At 35.5% G+C, this 18,489-nt stretch overlaps 1 protein-coding gene across 4 annotated transcripts; it reads right to left on the bottom strand.

Annotated features, from left to right (window-relative positions):
• Positions 1 to 486: 486 nt before the first annotated feature.
• Positions 487 to 18,181, bottom strand: LOC106170683 (uncharacterized). 4 transcript variants are annotated; one of them, XM_086998347.1, is made up of 12 exons: positions 18,051 to 18,181; positions 13,644 to 13,684; positions 13,057 to 13,404; positions 12,624 to 12,737; positions 12,299 to 12,409; positions 11,993 to 12,106; positions 11,655 to 11,768; positions 10,477 to 10,590; positions 10,183 to 10,293; positions 9,831 to 9,941; positions 9,323 to 9,589; positions 487 to 1,942 (listed from the first exon to the last, which is right to left on the bottom strand). In XM_086998347.1, exons 2-12 carry the CDS (start codon positions 13,657 to 13,659, stop codon positions 1,896 to 1,898), a joined length of 1,467 nt encoding a protein of 488 aa, XP_086854473.1. In that variant the 5' UTR covers positions 13,660 to 13,684; positions 18,051 to 18,181; the 3' UTR covers positions 487 to 1,895. The 4 variants fall into 4 exon arrangements, with proteins under 4 accessions (XP_086854473.1, XP_086854472.1, XP_086854470.1 ...); XM_086998346.1 differs by lacking the exons at positions 487 to 1,942; positions 18,051 to 18,181 and adding exons at positions 14,898 to 14,981; positions 15,490 to 15,660 and having other exon boundaries at positions 8,011 to 9,589; XM_086998344.1 differs by lacking the exon at positions 487 to 1,942 and having other exon boundaries at positions 8,011 to 9,589; positions 18,051 to 18,180.
• Between the last annotated feature and the right edge of the window lie 308 nt (positions 18,182 to 18,489).

Below are 18,489 nucleotides of genomic sequence, written 5' to 3' on the forward strand. Positions count from 1 at the left end.
GCCAAATTGTGCAAAATATGTATTTTCTGGAAACTGACGACATTAATTAGTTATTAAATATACATGCTTATGTAGTGTAATTGAAAATGTACTCATTTAATTTTGTTTAACATTATATATAAAGTTTTAATTTAAGTTGCATACCCTAAATTAAAATGGAATCAACCCAAAAGGAATGTATTCCATGTTTCTCAATAACATTAGAAATCTTAATTAAAGTTTTTTCCATTGTGTATTATATGGACAACAATAAAGCAAGATTGTATCAACAAGAAAGGATTTGATATCTACATGTACTTAAAATATATATTTATAATGTGAAACTATGGATTATATTTTTCTCATTTTAGACGAAGCACTGGCACAGATGTTTTATCAAGTTTGCATGATGATGGAAATGCGGGTGACAACGGACAATTAGGAGAAAAAACAATTACTATACTGATTAATAATTTTTTGTAAAATCATGAAGTTCACCAAAGGCACTTATGTATTCTGAATAAATTTATATTTCTTGAGTGATGTTCTTTCTCAATTGCATACAAAAGATAATCCTGCAAATTAAAGTTTATGAAATGCGAACAATGCACATTTATACTACGCGTTACACTCTAACAGAGTTTAATAATGTTTTTTTTACCTTTAATTCTTATAATTCTTCCCTCCATATCAGTTAACATCATGTTCAATTTCATTTTTAAATTGCAAGTTTTAAGTGTGAGATTTCATTATTGCTCTTCAATGCGGACTTTCAGTATTAAAACGTAGGGTCCTAGGACTTTCCGTACTGAAATAGAGTGTCGAGGGGGAATCTACATTTCAGAACATAGAGTCCGGGACCCGTTATTTCGAGACAGGGAGTCCGCCGGACCCTCAGTTTTAAAACACCGGGTCCGCCGGACCCTAGAATGGTAGGACTCTGTGTTGCTTGACACCGGTGTTTACCGTCTGGTTGATTTTATTTCATTTGCTCTCTGGTGTCTTTTTGAAAATTTATATTAGAAATGTTCTATTAATTTTATGTTGTAAAAAATTAATCCGTCGGAATTCCTTAGGATAACATTTATTTTACCTTCATTTTAAGGGGATTTCCATTGTATTTACAGTGTTATATTTGGCCCCAATGGGGATTTTTCACCACTCCCCCACTCTTGATTAATAAAATTCTTCATGGACCAGATTGAAAATGATATTGCAAAATACATTCTAAATCGTAGGAAGGTTAATCGCAGATAATGCTGCAAGGACATTCTTGTGCAAGGGCGAACTTGGCCAATATAATTTTTTTTTACTTCGTCTCCCGGTTTTGGAGCGCCTGTTCTAATTTTTGAAAGCGAGGCAATGGAACCAAACAATACGATGCAATATGAAATCTCGTAAAAATTGCTATTTTTAAATAAAGACTATAGCATGGAGTACATTGATAGCGACTCGTTTATTATTATGATCTTCAATAATAGTTAATATAAAATATACTATATAATAAGTTCTTGTTCCCGGCCTATTTATTAACTTAATTGATTTTTTAATATTTGGAGATTAAAAGCACAAAAGTTGTCTGGTTTCATATCGAGGCACCCTGTTTCGTTCGTGTGCTATGTAGTGTTTAGTAAACATTAATTTACTAAACAGTTACAGGTAAGTAGACATTACTTTGTCCAGAGGATAATAATTTCATCTAATTGTTTTGCTATCCAGAGGATAGTGCTATGCAGTGTTGAAGACACTTGGCCCAAGATGATACCAGATTAACACAACTAGTGAAACAGATCAAAGAAAGGGTGACGAGTGAATTGGTATTTTTTAAACAAGCAATTCCAGAATGACATAAAAATACCGTGTACCTAAACTATCCCCTTATTGCTATTTCATGGTCTCACCGGTGTTACGTCAGCTTACCGATACAGGCTTGCCACCTTTATTGGTTGATGAGTCAAGAACCCTAGAAAACAATTTTGAAATGCGATACTTCAGTCTAACATAGTAAAACCAACATCAACATCAGTTAAAGGGATAATAACTCTTTGTATGATATCTATATTTCACAATAAAAACATTGTGAGTAACTTATAGAAATATAATATATTCTGTTTTACCACAAAAACGGCAGTAATAGCTATTATTCTGATATTTGAGCTTGTCTTTAGACCACGTGACCTCCATTGATGGCTATACTCTGTTAAAATCTCTTAAGAGATTTTAACAAAAAACCAAACTTTTTAGAAAAAAAACAGGGACTTACTTTAAATGTAAAAATGGATTCATTAACCATTGGTAAGTATGGGAAAATTGTTGTTTACTCCAGGAAAATTCATATTTTGGCCAAAACGAAGAGTTATTATCCCTTTAAGTATTTAAAACGAATTTATTGAAATCGAGAAAAACAATCAATATTGTAGATTATATACAGATGAAGTTAAATTGAATTTTCTAAAATTTTCAACAATTTTTCAACCCTAAACTTATATGTACAAAATCTTGAAAGATAGTTACTGAAAATACATTTTAATAAACAAGATGGTGTTATTCACATTCTACATATTCTTGAATTTGTATCAATAGAATAGCTTCCCAAAGAAACTAATAATGAGTCATCAAGTTTCGATTGTATACAGGCAATTACAGACTTACGAAAATGGACTTAGACGAGCCCCGGTGAGACGCGTTTAAAAGGGAGAATTAAAAAAAACAACGGGCTAGTCACGTGGCATAGTCGAGTCGCCACTCCCATAGGCCCAATAGTCGAACCCTGCAATGTTCTTTCTTGTAAACTTTTTTTGCTGAAATGCATTATTCAGGCCGAGAGAAGCAAAATTAGCTTGGTTGCTATTTCCGAGACCTTGAGCATTTCTCAATATGGCCGTCAATTTATGAGGAAAAATAGAAAAACGACCAGAAGTTGCCGGGTAAACTTTATTGACAGCTTTTTTGAACGTGTATCCTATCAGGAGAGCACAACAGTACTAGTGAATACGCTTAATCGCGTACCACTTAGCAAAAAACCAAAATGGCCGTCAAAACATAAGGCTGAAAATGATAAAAGCTGTAGAATCAGTTTGTTTTTTGCATATTTAGTTTTATTAAAACCATATCCCCTTTTTATATTTATGTTAATTATAATATTTTGTTAGTCATGACCCTAAACTCTTGGAATTAGCTTATCTGACAGTTCAATACCCCCCCCCCCCCCAAGAATCTGTTTGCTACTTCCCCGGGTCCCATAGTCAAATACTTAGAATGTTATTCCCTGAAATTTTAAAAATAATTTAAAACCTTGGGGGTATAAAAGCCAATTTAATTTGGGCTTTTTTTGGCAGTGGCTACATACGGAACATTGATCAATTTTCAAAATTCAAGATGGCCGTCAATGATATAAAAATATATAATAAAATCATTATATTATAAATAAATAATTATGTAACATAGCAAAGAGTCGGGTTAAAAGTGCATGGTATTCCGCATTTCAAATTACCTCTAAAACATGCCCAAAAAGGTAAAAAAAAAATCAGTTAAATTACATTTTAAACTGGTAATTCTTTTTATTGAGATTGGCAAGAGTAAGAATATTTCATCAGTATATAACAGTATTTCTAGTTTTTCTTATTACTGCACATTTTTCACTTTAAATTTTAAAGAGTCAATAAACAAAACATCTTACAAATCATTTGGTTATAAACTGACAGCCATTAAAATCTTTGAGGCCATATTTTTCAAAATAATTGTTATTTTGAAGCTCTAAACTGGATTATTTTCATATGTTCAGGACATTGGTATACGGAACCAAAAATCTTAAGTTTCATGAATAGTTTCAAAACAAAAATGGCATCAGCCCAACACAATGTCACAACGGTCAATAGCCGGTATGATCTCCACTTGCTTTGATGCAGGCAGCGATCTGTTGGCGCATGCTCGGGCAATAAATGTGGATGGGATGGTGTCATGCGGAATCCTATTCCAGCTTTGTCATAGTGCCTGGATCAGCTGCTGCCTTGGACAACGGACAACCAAGATAAATGTTATACCACAAGTGTTCAATCGGATTCATATCAGGAAAATATAGCCATCTTGAATTTTGAAAAATTATCAATATTTCGTACAGTCATAAGATTATATATGTGTGCATTTTTTCCATCTACCATAAGAAAATTAGATACAATTATAACGTCAGAAAATACAATAGAGGGAGTGTGATAATGATAGGGTCGCTAAACGAATTTGACGGAATATAGTGACTAGCCTAATCCTCTTGTCGCCTGGTTAGTCACGCCCCCTTAGAGTACTTATGTAAACAAAAGGTCTTCCCTAGAGAACTACCCTTTTGTTCAACAGCTTCGCGCGTGCAGCGGATTATGTATATAGTGACGCTGTACAGCTAACTGCAGTTAAATCTGTGAAAGCTGTTATTTAATTTATTCTGCTGTGTCGGACGTTGTGGGCCAGCCCAATGGTTCATTCACTCATTCTTTTCTGAAGATTGGTGATGCATATTTTGAATGCTTAATTATTTGCCCTCCTTCTAACAAGAGAAAGTAAAAGGGGAGAGAAACAGAGACAGTGTCAAATAAAAAGGGTAAAGAGTAATATAACATGCTGTACAATGACTGAGTCGTGAAAGGGGTATTGGACTTCTTTGCGTTAAAAACAAATTCATTTCGAAATCAAAAGAGCATTTTTTGAAGGGCGCGTGGGGGGAGGTAAATAGTAACTCATTCCGTAATCCTTCTTGCACATTTATTTAATCGTATCAAAATGTTTGATACACAATGTTCACTAGTGTCATAGTTTTGGCGACTTATTAAAACCATATTTGTACAAAGTAGGTTAGCATAAGTTACACAAATGTAGGCAACAACCAGTGTGAAGAACAACTCCCTTTTTAAGTGAGGCAAGACAACCTATTCAAACTGATTATAACCTTGATAAAGACACAAGGCAAAGGAGTTATGTAAACTAGCGTGTGAAAACACATTCTTTGTCAATGTTACAAGACAATGGAGGCGACCAAGTGGAGTAATTACAATATACCCCTGTACAGTCAAAGAGAAATTAGTTATGAAAGCTTACTTCTGGTCAGCCCTTAATTTGCTTGTTCGAAAGAAAGAGATAGATGTCGCAACGCGAATCCTTTTATTAACCCTTCATGAGTTTGTGTAAAAGTGTGAAAAACAGGCAACGATCTCGAGTCGCTATTGATATTGTTCGCAATTAATATTGGAGTATACGCCTACATGTAAACATCAGACAAGGCGTTGAGATCGATAAAAGTGGGGTTTTATCTGAAAAATTAGATGCCATTTTTGTGAAATGACTTATCAAGTGATGTGCATGTACCTAACATGTATAAATTCTTGATTTTTATTATTTGAAACATCTTCATACACGGCCTCATATTTATATTTCTCTCAGGCCATACTCATTTTATTGTACAGTATAACATGGGACTCTAAAACACAGGGCATTGTGAAAGTTAATTGGCTTCAGAGACTTGTTATCCTTCATGCAGTTTTATAGTGTGGATGAACTACATGTAGAAACAGGCTTTACTTAGCTTTACTTAATTTACGAAAATTTAAACAAAATCAATCTGCAAGGCTTGCTTTGACTTGATGTTAACCTAACACTGGACTTAAAAGAAGAAATATAAATATGTTGGATGGATTAAATCACCGATACCGTTCTATTTTAACTTAACATGGTCATAAACACAGTAACACAGATAATATTTATAAGTTGTCTGTCATTCAGCACGCATTATAGGCGAGTAGCCAAACAGTGACTATGATCAATCCAAGTAAAATCTAGGCAAGTATTGTTTACAAAATAGATCATGATGAATAAACCTACGCTTTAACGCTCATACCCCCTTTACACTGGGCGGCGTCCTTTCTGCGACCATGAAATTTGGAATCGCTGTGGTCTTAATAAGGAGGCACGGGCATTGATTTTGTATCAGAATGAATCCTTATCGACCGGCCAGTTGTCGGCACGTAAAGTATTATAATTTTTTAACTTTCAAATGGAGTCGTACTGCTGGACGCAGAAAGGACGCCGTCCAGTGTAAAGGAGGCTTCAATGATATCAAAAATGATTCGACGCTTTAAAAATGGACCGGTTCAAGGGGAATTTTTTGTTTCAGCTAGGGGGACTTCAGGTAGAGGATTCAGTGTAGGTGTTTCCTCGGATGATAGCAGCATCACACCCTAGGTCTTAGCGAGTTGACTAGAAGCTTTTTGTCCAAGCATCCTATTTCTACTACTAAACTAATAACTCTTAACCACAAAGGTTTATGCGGTAAAAATATTTAAACTAAATGAGGTGCTTTGACAGAGGCACAAGTACAATCCAACGCCAACGTGCAACAGGGGAAAGTCTGACAGTGTATTACATAATATATGAAAGTGCGGTCAATATTAACAGTGTAAGACATCAGTTAAAGAGGAGGGGGTCTTACTATCCTTTGTTAAACGCGACTGTTATCATCTCTCGAACAAGCTTAAACCATGCCTTATACAATTACTGTGTCTCCGGCTGTCGTGCAGAAACGGCATGACGAACATATTTTGCTTTAGTTACAAACAGGGCAAACTAGCGACTTGTTCTAGATCGCTCTAGTAAAAAAGCATAAGTGCGGCGCCCGGGCAAAACAATCAACTACCCGGTCTAACATTCATATCTTAGCGTTTACATAGGTCGCGCAAAGAGCTAAGTACATATGACGCGCAAGGAGCTAAGCAATTAGCCTTGACAAAGTGGTCCGTTTTTAAACAAAAACAAGAAAAAAGAACGCCTTGTCATAGTCATGAGACAAATCGCTTGCAACGTGCAACAAGGGGGGTGGCTGACAGTGTGGTCACACTACATGTTTATGAAAGTACGTTGAATCAAGGAGTTATAAGTTATGTGGGTTGACACTCACCGCGTTAGCTGCGACAATGATTATTTCTTCACAGCGATTTCTTCATTCAATTATTAAATCATAATTTATTTATTATTTATTAATTTAATTTAATGATTTAAATCATCTAATTTTTATCTATTTTTTATTTGATTCTTAATGTAACCTAATTATTTACTTTATTCTTTAAATAATATTTTTATTTATTTATTTATCAAGCCCGTAACCAGCAATTTTAAAGAGGGAGTGTCTTTTTCTGAAAAAGTGGACCTTTTACCGAAAAATCCCCATGTATTTATGTCAAATTTTACCCAGAGTGGGCCTTTTTTAAGCAAAAGGGTTTTTTTTTTCGAACCTCCCGAACTCCCCCTGGCTGCGGGCCTGTTTATATATTTATTTATTAAGACTTTCTATTATTATCCTTTTACGGATTCGCTCTATTATTTTATATAAAATGTAACTTAATGTAGTAATTGAGGCAACACGCCAGCTTGTAATGTGAATAAATTTTAATAATGTTTCTTTCTTTGTTATCTCTAAACAGTAATGTATTTTTACACAGGTAGCGATGATGGAAATTTGTGTACGGAGCATCTTTAAACTTTTTGAGACGGGGTGATTTGTTGATTATGCTGATGTACGATGCTGATGCATGTCTATCAAATTCAATTTTTGACCACAGAACACTTCATGTTGAATTAAAAAACTGATACTAAATTAAACTAGCAGTTTTCTTGCAACACTTAAAACATGATCAGCTGCGTGTGCCAAGCTAGTGAACAAAAGGATAGGTGGCCACGGGAGTATAATCCTATCGCCGCAACAAACAATGGGCACTTACTGACTGATGTATCCTGCTGTTAATTACACCTAGTCACAGCGGATTGTCGCGCTCGCGCTGGACCACAGAAACAGGCGTCACGGGGTTCACTCGCCTAAGGTATTGTGCGTTATTACGTCTAAACTATTGTGTTTTGGCGTTCGAATTTTGAAGGGATTAGACGGCTCTCCATTGTTTGTCCGCCCCCTTCTATTCATAGAATAGGGATTAAAACCTTTCTGACGTTTTTAAAACGTCGTACAACGGAAACTTAATTTTTATTACTACTGTATGTATCAACTGGCAAATAAAGTCAAGCTTATAAGCTTCTCTAAATTTTGTAACCCAGATGAAATAATTTCTTTTTAAAAAGCTTGCAAGATATAACATAGCAAGCTTTGGCTATAGGGCTTGTCGGAGTGGCAAATGGACTCACAGGAGATGTCACTGTCTGCCACCATCTGATTAATGTCAAATCAGCAGTTTCTGAATGTTTAGGACCATTACTAACAAATTATCATAATGGACATAAATAGAAAAGGCGGATATGTTTTTAATTAGGCTAAATTTGCAAAAAAAAACGAACTTATTTTGCAGCTTTTTTACTTTCTACCATATGTTTTGACGGCCATTTTGGTTTTTTTGCTATATGTAATGGGTTAAAGTGTATTCACCAGTACTGTTGTGCTCTCCTGATAGGATACACGTTCAAAACAGCTGTCAATAAAGTTTACCCGGTGACTTCTGGTCGCTTTTCTATTTTTCCTCATAAATTGACAGCCATATTGAAAAAATGCTCAAGGTCTCTGAAATAGCAACCAAGCTAATTTTGCTTCCCTCGACCTAAAGAATGCATTTCAGCAAAAAAAGTTTACAGGAAAAAGTATTGCAGGGTTAGCGTTCTGGCTACTCGACTAGCAGGTCAGAGGAGGTACAGAAGTTACTTGGGAGTGATTTGAGAACCCGCCACACTTGACCAGCTCTCTACTTGACAAGCTCATGCAGTGGGTCACTGACACTATTTTCCTTGTTTAAGATCAATGGCATCGATCGCAACTCAAGGCCGTTCTGTTATTGCTTTGTATTTACAACACTTATCCTTTTCTCCTCTAATGTGAAATGACGCTACCAGATGAATCAGAACATTTACTGTCTAACCAAAAGTGTCTTTCAAGGCTGGACCATTGTATTCTGCTACAGCAATATAGCTTACTGTAATTCTACACCATCATAAGTCAATGTCCAGAAGGATATGGTGACCATTTTGAGGGCACGCTGCTGTCCCACAACTTATCAATTATGACATGACATAATTTATGTAAGGGTAAAGCACTGGTCTGTAAATCTGCGGTGAAGTTATTTTTCTTTACATGAGCAAATCTCAACAAATTACAAAAAGAAAATAAATAAACGACTGTGAAATTAATGTTGTGTCTTTATGGTACTTTTGCCTGCCCCTATATAAGGTTCACTAAACAACTGACTACTAGTAAGCTGAATGAGGTGATGCTTTTAATTAGTTCCTTCTAAGATGCATCGTCAAAAACAAAGAACGCCAGCGTCTTCATGGTGACCACAGTTTTCATTTGCCCAGCCGGCGTGCTTACATGATGCAATGTTGGGTTCTGATCCTGTGCAGAGGACATCGTCTAACCATATGTCTCCGGTACCTTGTCCAAAATAGGCACTTTGTACGGCAACTGCGTTGGAATGGGGTAGATTTAAAGACTTGCAGAAAACTTTGGCATCAGTATTATTCCAGTAGTCATCACAAACTGTTCCCCAGACTCCATTATGTTTCACTTCAACTCTGCCACCGTACTTTCCATTGATATTTATTCCAACAATACGATACAAGTTACGTTGAAGAAAAGCTGGAATGTTCAAACAAAACCTGTTCAAAGATCAAACTTTTCAGATAAAATCTATTCATAGCACTGTTAGTAAATATTATATGACTGAAATATAGTTTTTACATATCAATTTTGTACAGCATGTTAATATTTATAATTCACTCATAATTCAATTCTATTTACACCAGCAGTCCATTCCTCTTACCTACAGTGACACGAAAAATTATGTTAACAGTAAATTACTTCATGAAACTGCCTTAACCTGATTCACAATCCCTTCCGCTGTATCCAGTACGACAGCTGCAAGAATAGGTGTTAGCATAACTCCTGCACGTGGCCCCATTTTGGCAGGGCTGGCTGCGACATTGGTTTCCTTTTGTATCAAAAATTTCTAGATTTCAAATATGTTTAAACTCACTAGCGTTATCAACAACAGTAGGTCATATGCGTTCAGCGAGTTATGCCTCTTTAAATAACGATCCAGTTTTACCCATAAATCGTCTTAATAAGGAGGCCGCTGTCTTACAGATAGATATACATATATAATTCATTTTATTTATATCAGAAAAAAATACTCTATATCATAATTTTTCTGTATATCATCTGATTTTCACCTTGGCAGTTTGTCCCGTAGTACCCGGCAGAACACAAACATCGATAAGAATTCACCATGTCAACACATGTCCCACCATTCTGACAAGGACGACTGGAACATTCACTGATTTCTAAAACGTTAATGTAAATTAGACTAATGTAAGCTAGCAATTTTATTTAAAAGCAAAACCAAAACATCTTAAGTATAACATGGAAAACGGTGTACTGGCTTTGTTAATTTTACAGAATTTCACTTCATATGTTTTACTTCCATTGATCAGTATACTATATTTGTATAAGCTAAAGTAACATACCAAGTTGACACAATTTGCCGGTAAAACCAGGAGGGCAATCGCAGTCAAAACCGCCATGATTATTTATACAGGTGGCGCCCCTAACACATGGCTTGCTCATGCATTCATTTATATCTACAAAGAAACAAAAAATATATGTGCCTTTAACTGATAATTTTCTGTCTTAATACTTATTCAATCCGTTATTATGGCAAATATGTAGCAATTACTATGCTCTGGATAATCCTGTTGCGTACAAAGATAAAGAAAAATTATACACATATTTTGATAGTATAAAAATGTTTGATGCGATCAAAATATCATCATATCACCTTAAAGCGCGAGAGAGTATTCATGCAGCACAGGCTTCAAACAACTGCGCATGTGCTATAGTGCGCTGTTTGAAATGAACAAGTTGGTGAAATTGACAATGCCTGCCGGCGTTTACCGTCTGGTTGATTTTATTTCATTAGCTCTCTGGTGTCTTTTTGAAAGTTTATATTAGAAATGTTCTATTGATTTTATGTTGTAAAAAGTAAATCCGTCTGAATTCCTTAGAAAAGCATTTATTTTACCTTCATTTTAAGGGGATTCCCATTGTATTTATAGTGTTATATGTGGCCCCAATGGGGATTTTCACACCTCCCCCACTCTTGATTAATAAAATTCTTCATCTGGAGGATTGTAAATTATATTGTAAAATACAATGAAAATCTTAGGAAGGTTAACTGCAGATAATGCTGCGAGGATATTCTTAACAGTGGGGGAACTCGGCCAATATAAAATTTTTAACTTCGTTTTACGATTTTGGAGCGCCTGTTCTAATTTTTGAAAGAGAGGCAATGGAACAATACTATACAATTTGTAATCTCGTAAAAATTGCTATTTTTATATAAAGGTTATAGCATGGAGTACATCGAAATGCGACTTGTTTATTATTATGATCTTAAATAATAATTAATATAAAACAAACGATATAATACGTTCTTAACGTTAGCCTATTTATTAGCTTAATTGATTTTTTTTCGTATTTGGAGATTAAAAACACAAAAGTTGTCTGGTTTCATGTCGAGGCACTACGTTTCGTTCGTGTGCTTATTCATGCAGTTTTATACAAGCTTTATACAAAGAGTAATGAAAAACCTTTCATTCGTCTACCAGGATATTCATATTACAAAGACTCATAGTTGACTATCTACCGTTTTCACACAATGTGCCTTGGAAACCGGAAGAACAAGAACATCGGAACGACTCTAGAGTGTTCTCACAATGGGCACCATTTCTGCAAGGTTTACTTAGGCAGTGGTTGGACACTGGAATAAATACACACCCAATTACATCTCTTCAGACTTACCTCCTCATCAAACAGCCATGAAATGGGATAGACCTAAGTCATTTTCCACAGAAATGACTTTCTTTAAATCTTTATCATTCTCAGTTATAGAAGAATAACAGATTTTCATGTGAGACATCTGCAAAAATATAAAATGTTTAAAAAGTTTTTAACTGATTTAGTGACAGTCACGGCTGTTCTTACTTGTTTCACAAATTCTGCCGGTATAACCAAACGGACAACTGCAAGAATACGTATCATTTTGATTCCTGCAGGTAGCACCATTTTGACACGGGCTGCTGCGACACGGATCTCTCTCTGTAACGTAATTTAAACGGCTGATGATACCTGATATAATTAACATAACACGCTATCTCGTCTTTTCCAAAAGAGGCAGACACACGCAAATAAGCTCGCAAACAGAAAACACGCACAAACATATAAACACACATTGATTTGCTCAATTTGGTATTTCAAAAAAGAAGCGCAGGGAGAACGTTGAATACCTACCTTGGCAGTTTGTCCCTAGGTACCCGACAGAACACAAACACCGATAAGAATTCACCATGTCAACACACGTCCCACCATTCTGACAAGGACGACTTGAACATTCACTTATTTCTAAAAAAGTAAATATTGATAAAACGTGATAAAATGTTCACTTGTAAAAGGGCCAAATTTATTTTATCGTAAAAAAACAAAAAAAAAATATAAATACCAACTGACTTTGTTTGTTTCAGAAATGAAAGATATTTTAAAAATTCAAAATTAAACTTCATATTTGCATTGATCAATACACTATCTTTTTGACTATTAGCTAAATGTATTATCATACCAAGCTGACATAATTTGCCAGTAAAACCAGGAAGGCAATCGCAGTCAAAACCGCCATGATTATTTCTACAGGTGGCGCCCCTGGCACACGGGTTGTTCATGCATTCATTGATGTCTGCAAAAGAAAAATATTTGTATCTTTAACTTATTATCTGTCTATTTTCCAATTGCATTTCTTTGTACTTATTCCAGCCGTTATTATAGCATTTCTTCAAAGGTTTGCTTAGGCACTGGATGGTCACTGTAATAAATAGGCATCTCTGTGTCCACACTCCATTAGATTTCGTCATGCCTACATTTCGGACTGATATCTGCTTATAAATCATCTTTTTAAAGTTGGGTTTTCACTTTGGGTTGATTGGCATTTTTCCCCTTTTCACCAAATTTATGCAGAGATACAATATTATATCAATTGACTTCCTTCGTTTAATTACCATTTGAACCATTGTTTGCTGAAACCAAACTCTCAAATTCATGGTTGAGTTTGTCACTATTTTCTTTTTGGGTAAACGCTAGCGACCATACAACAATAGCAACCAATGCAGCGCACATGATTCCCACTAACACCAATGCTATTTGTAACCGTCTATTGACTTTTGTCTTTGGTGGCTGTGTAATGCTTGTATTGGGATCATCGGCATTGTCAGTTGGACCAGAAATCCTTAAACTCTCGTAAACACTTGTTGTCTCCTCTGGAGCGAGATCCATATCCGCCGAAGTTTCATATGTTGCATTTACATACGCGGCACTTTGGTCTTGAGGAGTAGTAAATAACTTGATACCTAAAAGTAGTTATAGCATGATTTCATCATGGAATTGACAACTCCATACAAAGTGATAATTTCAGATCGCCTGAATATCAGGCTCACAAATAAATAAGTAAAGGTTAGAAACCAATATATATATTTCCAAAGATTATATTTAACACAGGGAAAGCATATTCATTTTAATAGCTTATACTTAAAACATGTTTATTAAACGAACCCTATTCATAAGAACTGATTAACCCATGGATGCATACCTCTTGAATCTGCCATGTTTACTTTCTTCGAATTTCAAAAGCTGTGGAATAATAAAATGTTGTATTGCCACATCTTTCAAAGTTTGACGCATATTGCAAACGAAGAAAATGTAAATGTGCATTTTGCAACTACGACACATTTTACGACAGTAATGCATTTTAACGGTTTGAATAACATATGTATTATATAATATAGGTTCACGCATATTCTCTTTCTTATTTTTCTGAAAATAGGATGAACCACGATTACAACATTGCCGTTATAACTTTGGAGCCGTGAGGGGAGTGTAGTTAAAGGATTTTTGGTTCAACATTTCAAACCAAACACTAATGCTAAACGCTTGTCGCTAAAAGCAAATTACTGCGGATTACAGCTGGATCAGTGTGTAAACAAGGATGAAAGCGCTGTACTATATTGGTTAACGTTTCAGTGACATACAAAAGTTGATTGTAAATGCGCCGTGGTTGCAGGATGCATAATGCTGATGTAAATTGTTTTTTCTTTATTCTTTTTGCGGTCGTTGTTACAGTTGCTTTGAATTAAAAGCATGAAATATTACGATAAGCGACCCTTCGCGCTTTCTGTAACTGACATGTTGGTAAATGTGTTATCTACAACCGCTCTACATTAGCAATGAAACTTAACTAAAATGCAAACTTTCTAATCAATTTTGCCCTCCCCCCATAGACCAAAGGATATTGAAAAATAGTTGTTTAAATTTAACATTTTTTACTTCTTCTTAAAGTCATTTTCAAGTCGTTATAGTGCAGGATCCCAGATTTTCAGCCCCTATAAATCAGGGTCTGCCAGCCACACCCAACCACTCAATCTGTCTGTCAGTGTCTATTTAATATACTTGTGACCATGCTGAAAGACCCCCGATAGGTTTCTAAGGGTTCCCCTAAAAAGTCCTGTTAGCTGGATTTGAGGGCTTTTGTTTTGAACCCTCTGACCGCACCCATCACTGGCAATACGACAGACTCCCATTTTCATATAAAGGTAAGCATGTAGGTCATTGCCAGGTACAAGAAAATTTGTGATCTTTTCGGGCATACTCAACCCTCTGGGATCTTGGACTATTATTTATCTAATATGTAACAATTACTATACTTTGAATGATCATATTGAGTTACAAAGGTAGAAGAAAAGTTTATACAAATATTATGATTGTGCACAAGAGTTTGTGATGCAAAAAGTAATGATAGACCTTCCTAGGACATTCAAATTACACAGGCTTATGGTTTGGTACCTACCGTTTTCACGCCACGTGCCTTGGTAACCGGAAGAACATGAACATCGAAACGAGGCCACATAGTTCTCGCAGTTGAAATGTTTATCTAATAGATAAATAATAGTCTAATAGATAAATAATAGTCCGAGATCCCAGAGGGTTGAGTATGCCCGAATTTAAAATATTCAACTGGAAAGGTACAATAATAAAACTACAAACAGAGCCTACCCCGCACTTAAAACCAAAGAGCTTCACTGTCATCACATATTACCAATTATATCACATTGTTATCATTTGATGCAAATATACATGTGCTTTAAAATTTTTGATAAGTAAAACAAGACTTGTAACCAAAAGATCGTAATGTTTCAGGTTGAAGACTATCTGATTCTGATTTTAACAAAGAAATGACTCTATCGCTTAAGTCACTATGATAACACAACCATAAGCACAACCATTTTATCCACACTCACGAACATTTCATTCCCGTCAACATTTTAACTTTAAAATGTGGAGCACCATAGTTGCAGAATTGTGAGATGAGACTATTTATCTATAGAAGTATAAGCATAAATACTCCATACCTGTAAAAAGAACATAATTATTGTACTTACCAGGCGTCTCAACAGCCTTTTTACTAATGTGACACTACGCACGTTTGTTGACAACAAAACTTTAGCTCTCACGCTGAAACTAGCAATATTACTTCCTGGTTCACCTACAAGTACAACACGTGACGGGGAAAATATGCGACATTGCAAAACGTTTGCGTCTAAAAGTGGTTGCTTATTTTTATTTATTTGAGCTTCATTCATATAGTAGGGGCAGTGCGTTGACTATGAAGTCAGGTGCTGATATTTTTCTTTTTTCATTTGTAAAGACAAAAAATTACCCCCCCCCCCCCCCACACACACACACAAATAATATATGTACTGAATAACTTCATAGCTTTACTTGTGTGCTCATAAAATTCGATTCAGGTGCTGAGGCGTCTCGGGGTACAACTAAAGCCAGCTAATGACGACGTGTGACGGGACTCAATCGTTCACTTCTGTGTGGGATGGTCCGACTTCGCAACTTACACTAAAAATCGTTATTATCTTAATTTTCAGCATTTTCCACTTAGTCACCCATGTGTGATATACAGGGTATCTCACATCATCACCCAGGTGTTCTATATCTCATATCGCGAAAAATTTAAAACATGAATTTATTAGGATAATAGTAACAATTCCCTTTTTTTGCTTCATAAGAGAATTTAAAAAGGAGAAACGAATGTGGATAATAATAGTACATAACGGTATATTTTATAAATGACACCCCATTATACATTAAAATTCACTTAAAACTTAAAATACAATACTATATCATAGTTTAAGAAACTATACCAGATTGCTTAATATTAAAATCAGAACTACTAGAATTATTATACGAAATTCACAGCATTAAACATTAAAACTTGTAAACGCGAATTTAAAACTGTCTTTAAAACTAATGCTCAGCTTTGGGTTAACTTTTTATATCTCATTCCGGCAATAACATGCTAACTAAAATGGAGTTCGAAGAGCCCGAGTGACACGCACTAAAGAAGGAAAGAGCTAAAAACGATGGACTGGTCACATGATTTACGAGACTACTAGGCACCAGCTGGAGCTTGGATAGCTTGGAAGGGAAGTTAAAGGAGTCATCTAGAGAGGAGAGAACCCGCCACTGAACCCTACTGGAGAAATAAGATTTATGAAGATATCAATTATGAAATATAACATGATTTATGTTAGGACAAAGAACCGGTGTGTAAAACAGAAAAAAATTCCCTCTTTGCATGACCGAATTTCGACAAAATATATAAGAATCAACGGTCACTCATCTTAAATCAATATGACGCGATGCTTTTGTTACTCCTCTGTATAAGGTTTATTCATCTGAAGGAGGTGACACATTTACGAAAAAAAATTTTAAAATACGTATCATGTTTTCACTTCACCCAACATGGAAAGGGGAAAGGCAAATATTTGGCAAGTGTAAAAGAGCATGTGTCTGTTATGAATAAAGTTTATATGGCCAGTATTATCCGCTGAGATACCATACCCAGTACGTGTGGTAAAGGCACTTTAGATGCAAGTTAATACGAATGAACTCAAACATTCGCTGGTGTTAGATAAATATTTTAGTCTGAAATTAATTACAGATTAAAAGTTATTGTAATAGACCCCATACTTTATTGAAGGACCTTAAAGTGACCAAGTATGATAAAAACATACAGGGTACGCTTTTAACGGTGTGTGTATTGACTGCTGTATTTTCCCCTTACTGATTAAATATATATTTACCTTTTTAAACATTTTTATTCACATTAAAGGTTAAATATTAGTTTCAGTATAAATAAAGGTGGCAAGTTGCCGAAGCAGTATACGCTCACCTTAGAAATATCAAGTCATGAAATTAGATTTTAAAAATAATAATAATAATAGTGATAAATAAAAATATTCAAAGAAAAGACGAGTAACGAGTACATAAGTGAAATCTGACATTTGAGGAGAGGGAGGAACAGGGCATGTGGGGAAGGTGTTTGTGGGAGGCAATAGGCCATCTCACTTGCACATGTACATGATAACCGGTTCAAATGCTCAATAGAGCTGAAGTTGTATTGTGTACTGTATGTAGCAAAATAGCATTTATTTGACAGGACTATTTGTGTAATACATTCGCCTCTTGATAACACAAAGCTTTTATCCCGAGCTCGAGGTCGTTCTTTGACAAAACAATTTCTTTGCAAAGTTGCAATAATAAAAATGCTCTTAGACCTTGCCCTTAATTTAAAAGAGATCTCGATCAAAGGATACGGTTGGCGTGGATATTACACGGTATTATTCGATACAGAGATTCGTACCACAGCAGGTGATCTTTATTGACAACGACGCGTGTAAAACGACATGACAAGGAATACAGATATTCCCTGGTTCCAGTAAGTTAAATACGGACAAGACTAGATCATAGACATTCAACCCACTCAATAAATCTACACCTGTGTCGGCAGATTCGTGTTTCACTTTAGGGTATAAAGCGACCCATGCATAACGATGGTATTTTCTGTACCAAGTAGGCCTATTTATACATTTAACTATTTTAATGTTAAAACAATCTCCAACAAACTTAAGCTACTCAATCCACTTACCAGTGTATTCGTGGAAAAAAAACAACACGTTTGACCTGACTATGTGCCAACTTCTACTAAGTGCATGTCTGTTTCACCTGTCCTCGCGGCCGATCACATCACGTGGTATGAAAAATACGCAAAATAACAACACGATTACAAAGAACAAGGTAAAGGTTGTCCGACTTCGCAGTGTGTGCCTGGTCTTTGCGGATCCGTTCGATCAAGTAACGATCTCACCCAACGATCTCACCCCAACACACAGACAAACGGAGGTGAAAGCATAACCTCAACATACACTCTTATCGCACTGAATAACAAAATTCGTTGATCTCCGTGTTAAACGTACTAACGCAAAATTTAGGGTAGCACACATTGATCAGGGACCCAATTTCATCACCACTTGAGAGCGTTATCCTATGGACAACATTATCCTTAAAAGTGTTACCTCTGGACAAAT

This window comes from Lingula anatina, unplaced genomic scaffold (assembly GCF_051362555.1).
Source record: "Lingula anatina isolate TDL-2025a unplaced genomic scaffold, LinAna3.0 unanchor82, whole genome shotgun sequence".
In the NCBI taxonomy this organism is placed as follows: Eukaryota; Metazoa; Brachiopoda; class Lingulata; order Lingulida; family Lingulidae; genus Lingula; species Lingula anatina.

Bases quoted from the DNA above. Each gene is read 5' to 3' on its own strand.
- LOC106170683 (XM_086998344.1), bottom strand. The intron at 12,410-12,623 runs GTATGATAATAC...TTACTTTTTTAG, and splicing joins TGGCAAATTATGTCAGCTTG to AAATAAGTGAATGTTCAAGT. The intron at 10,591-11,654 runs GTAGATAGTCAA...GTTTCTTTGTAG, and splicing joins AGGCACATTGTGTGAAAACG to ATATAAATGAATGCATGAGC.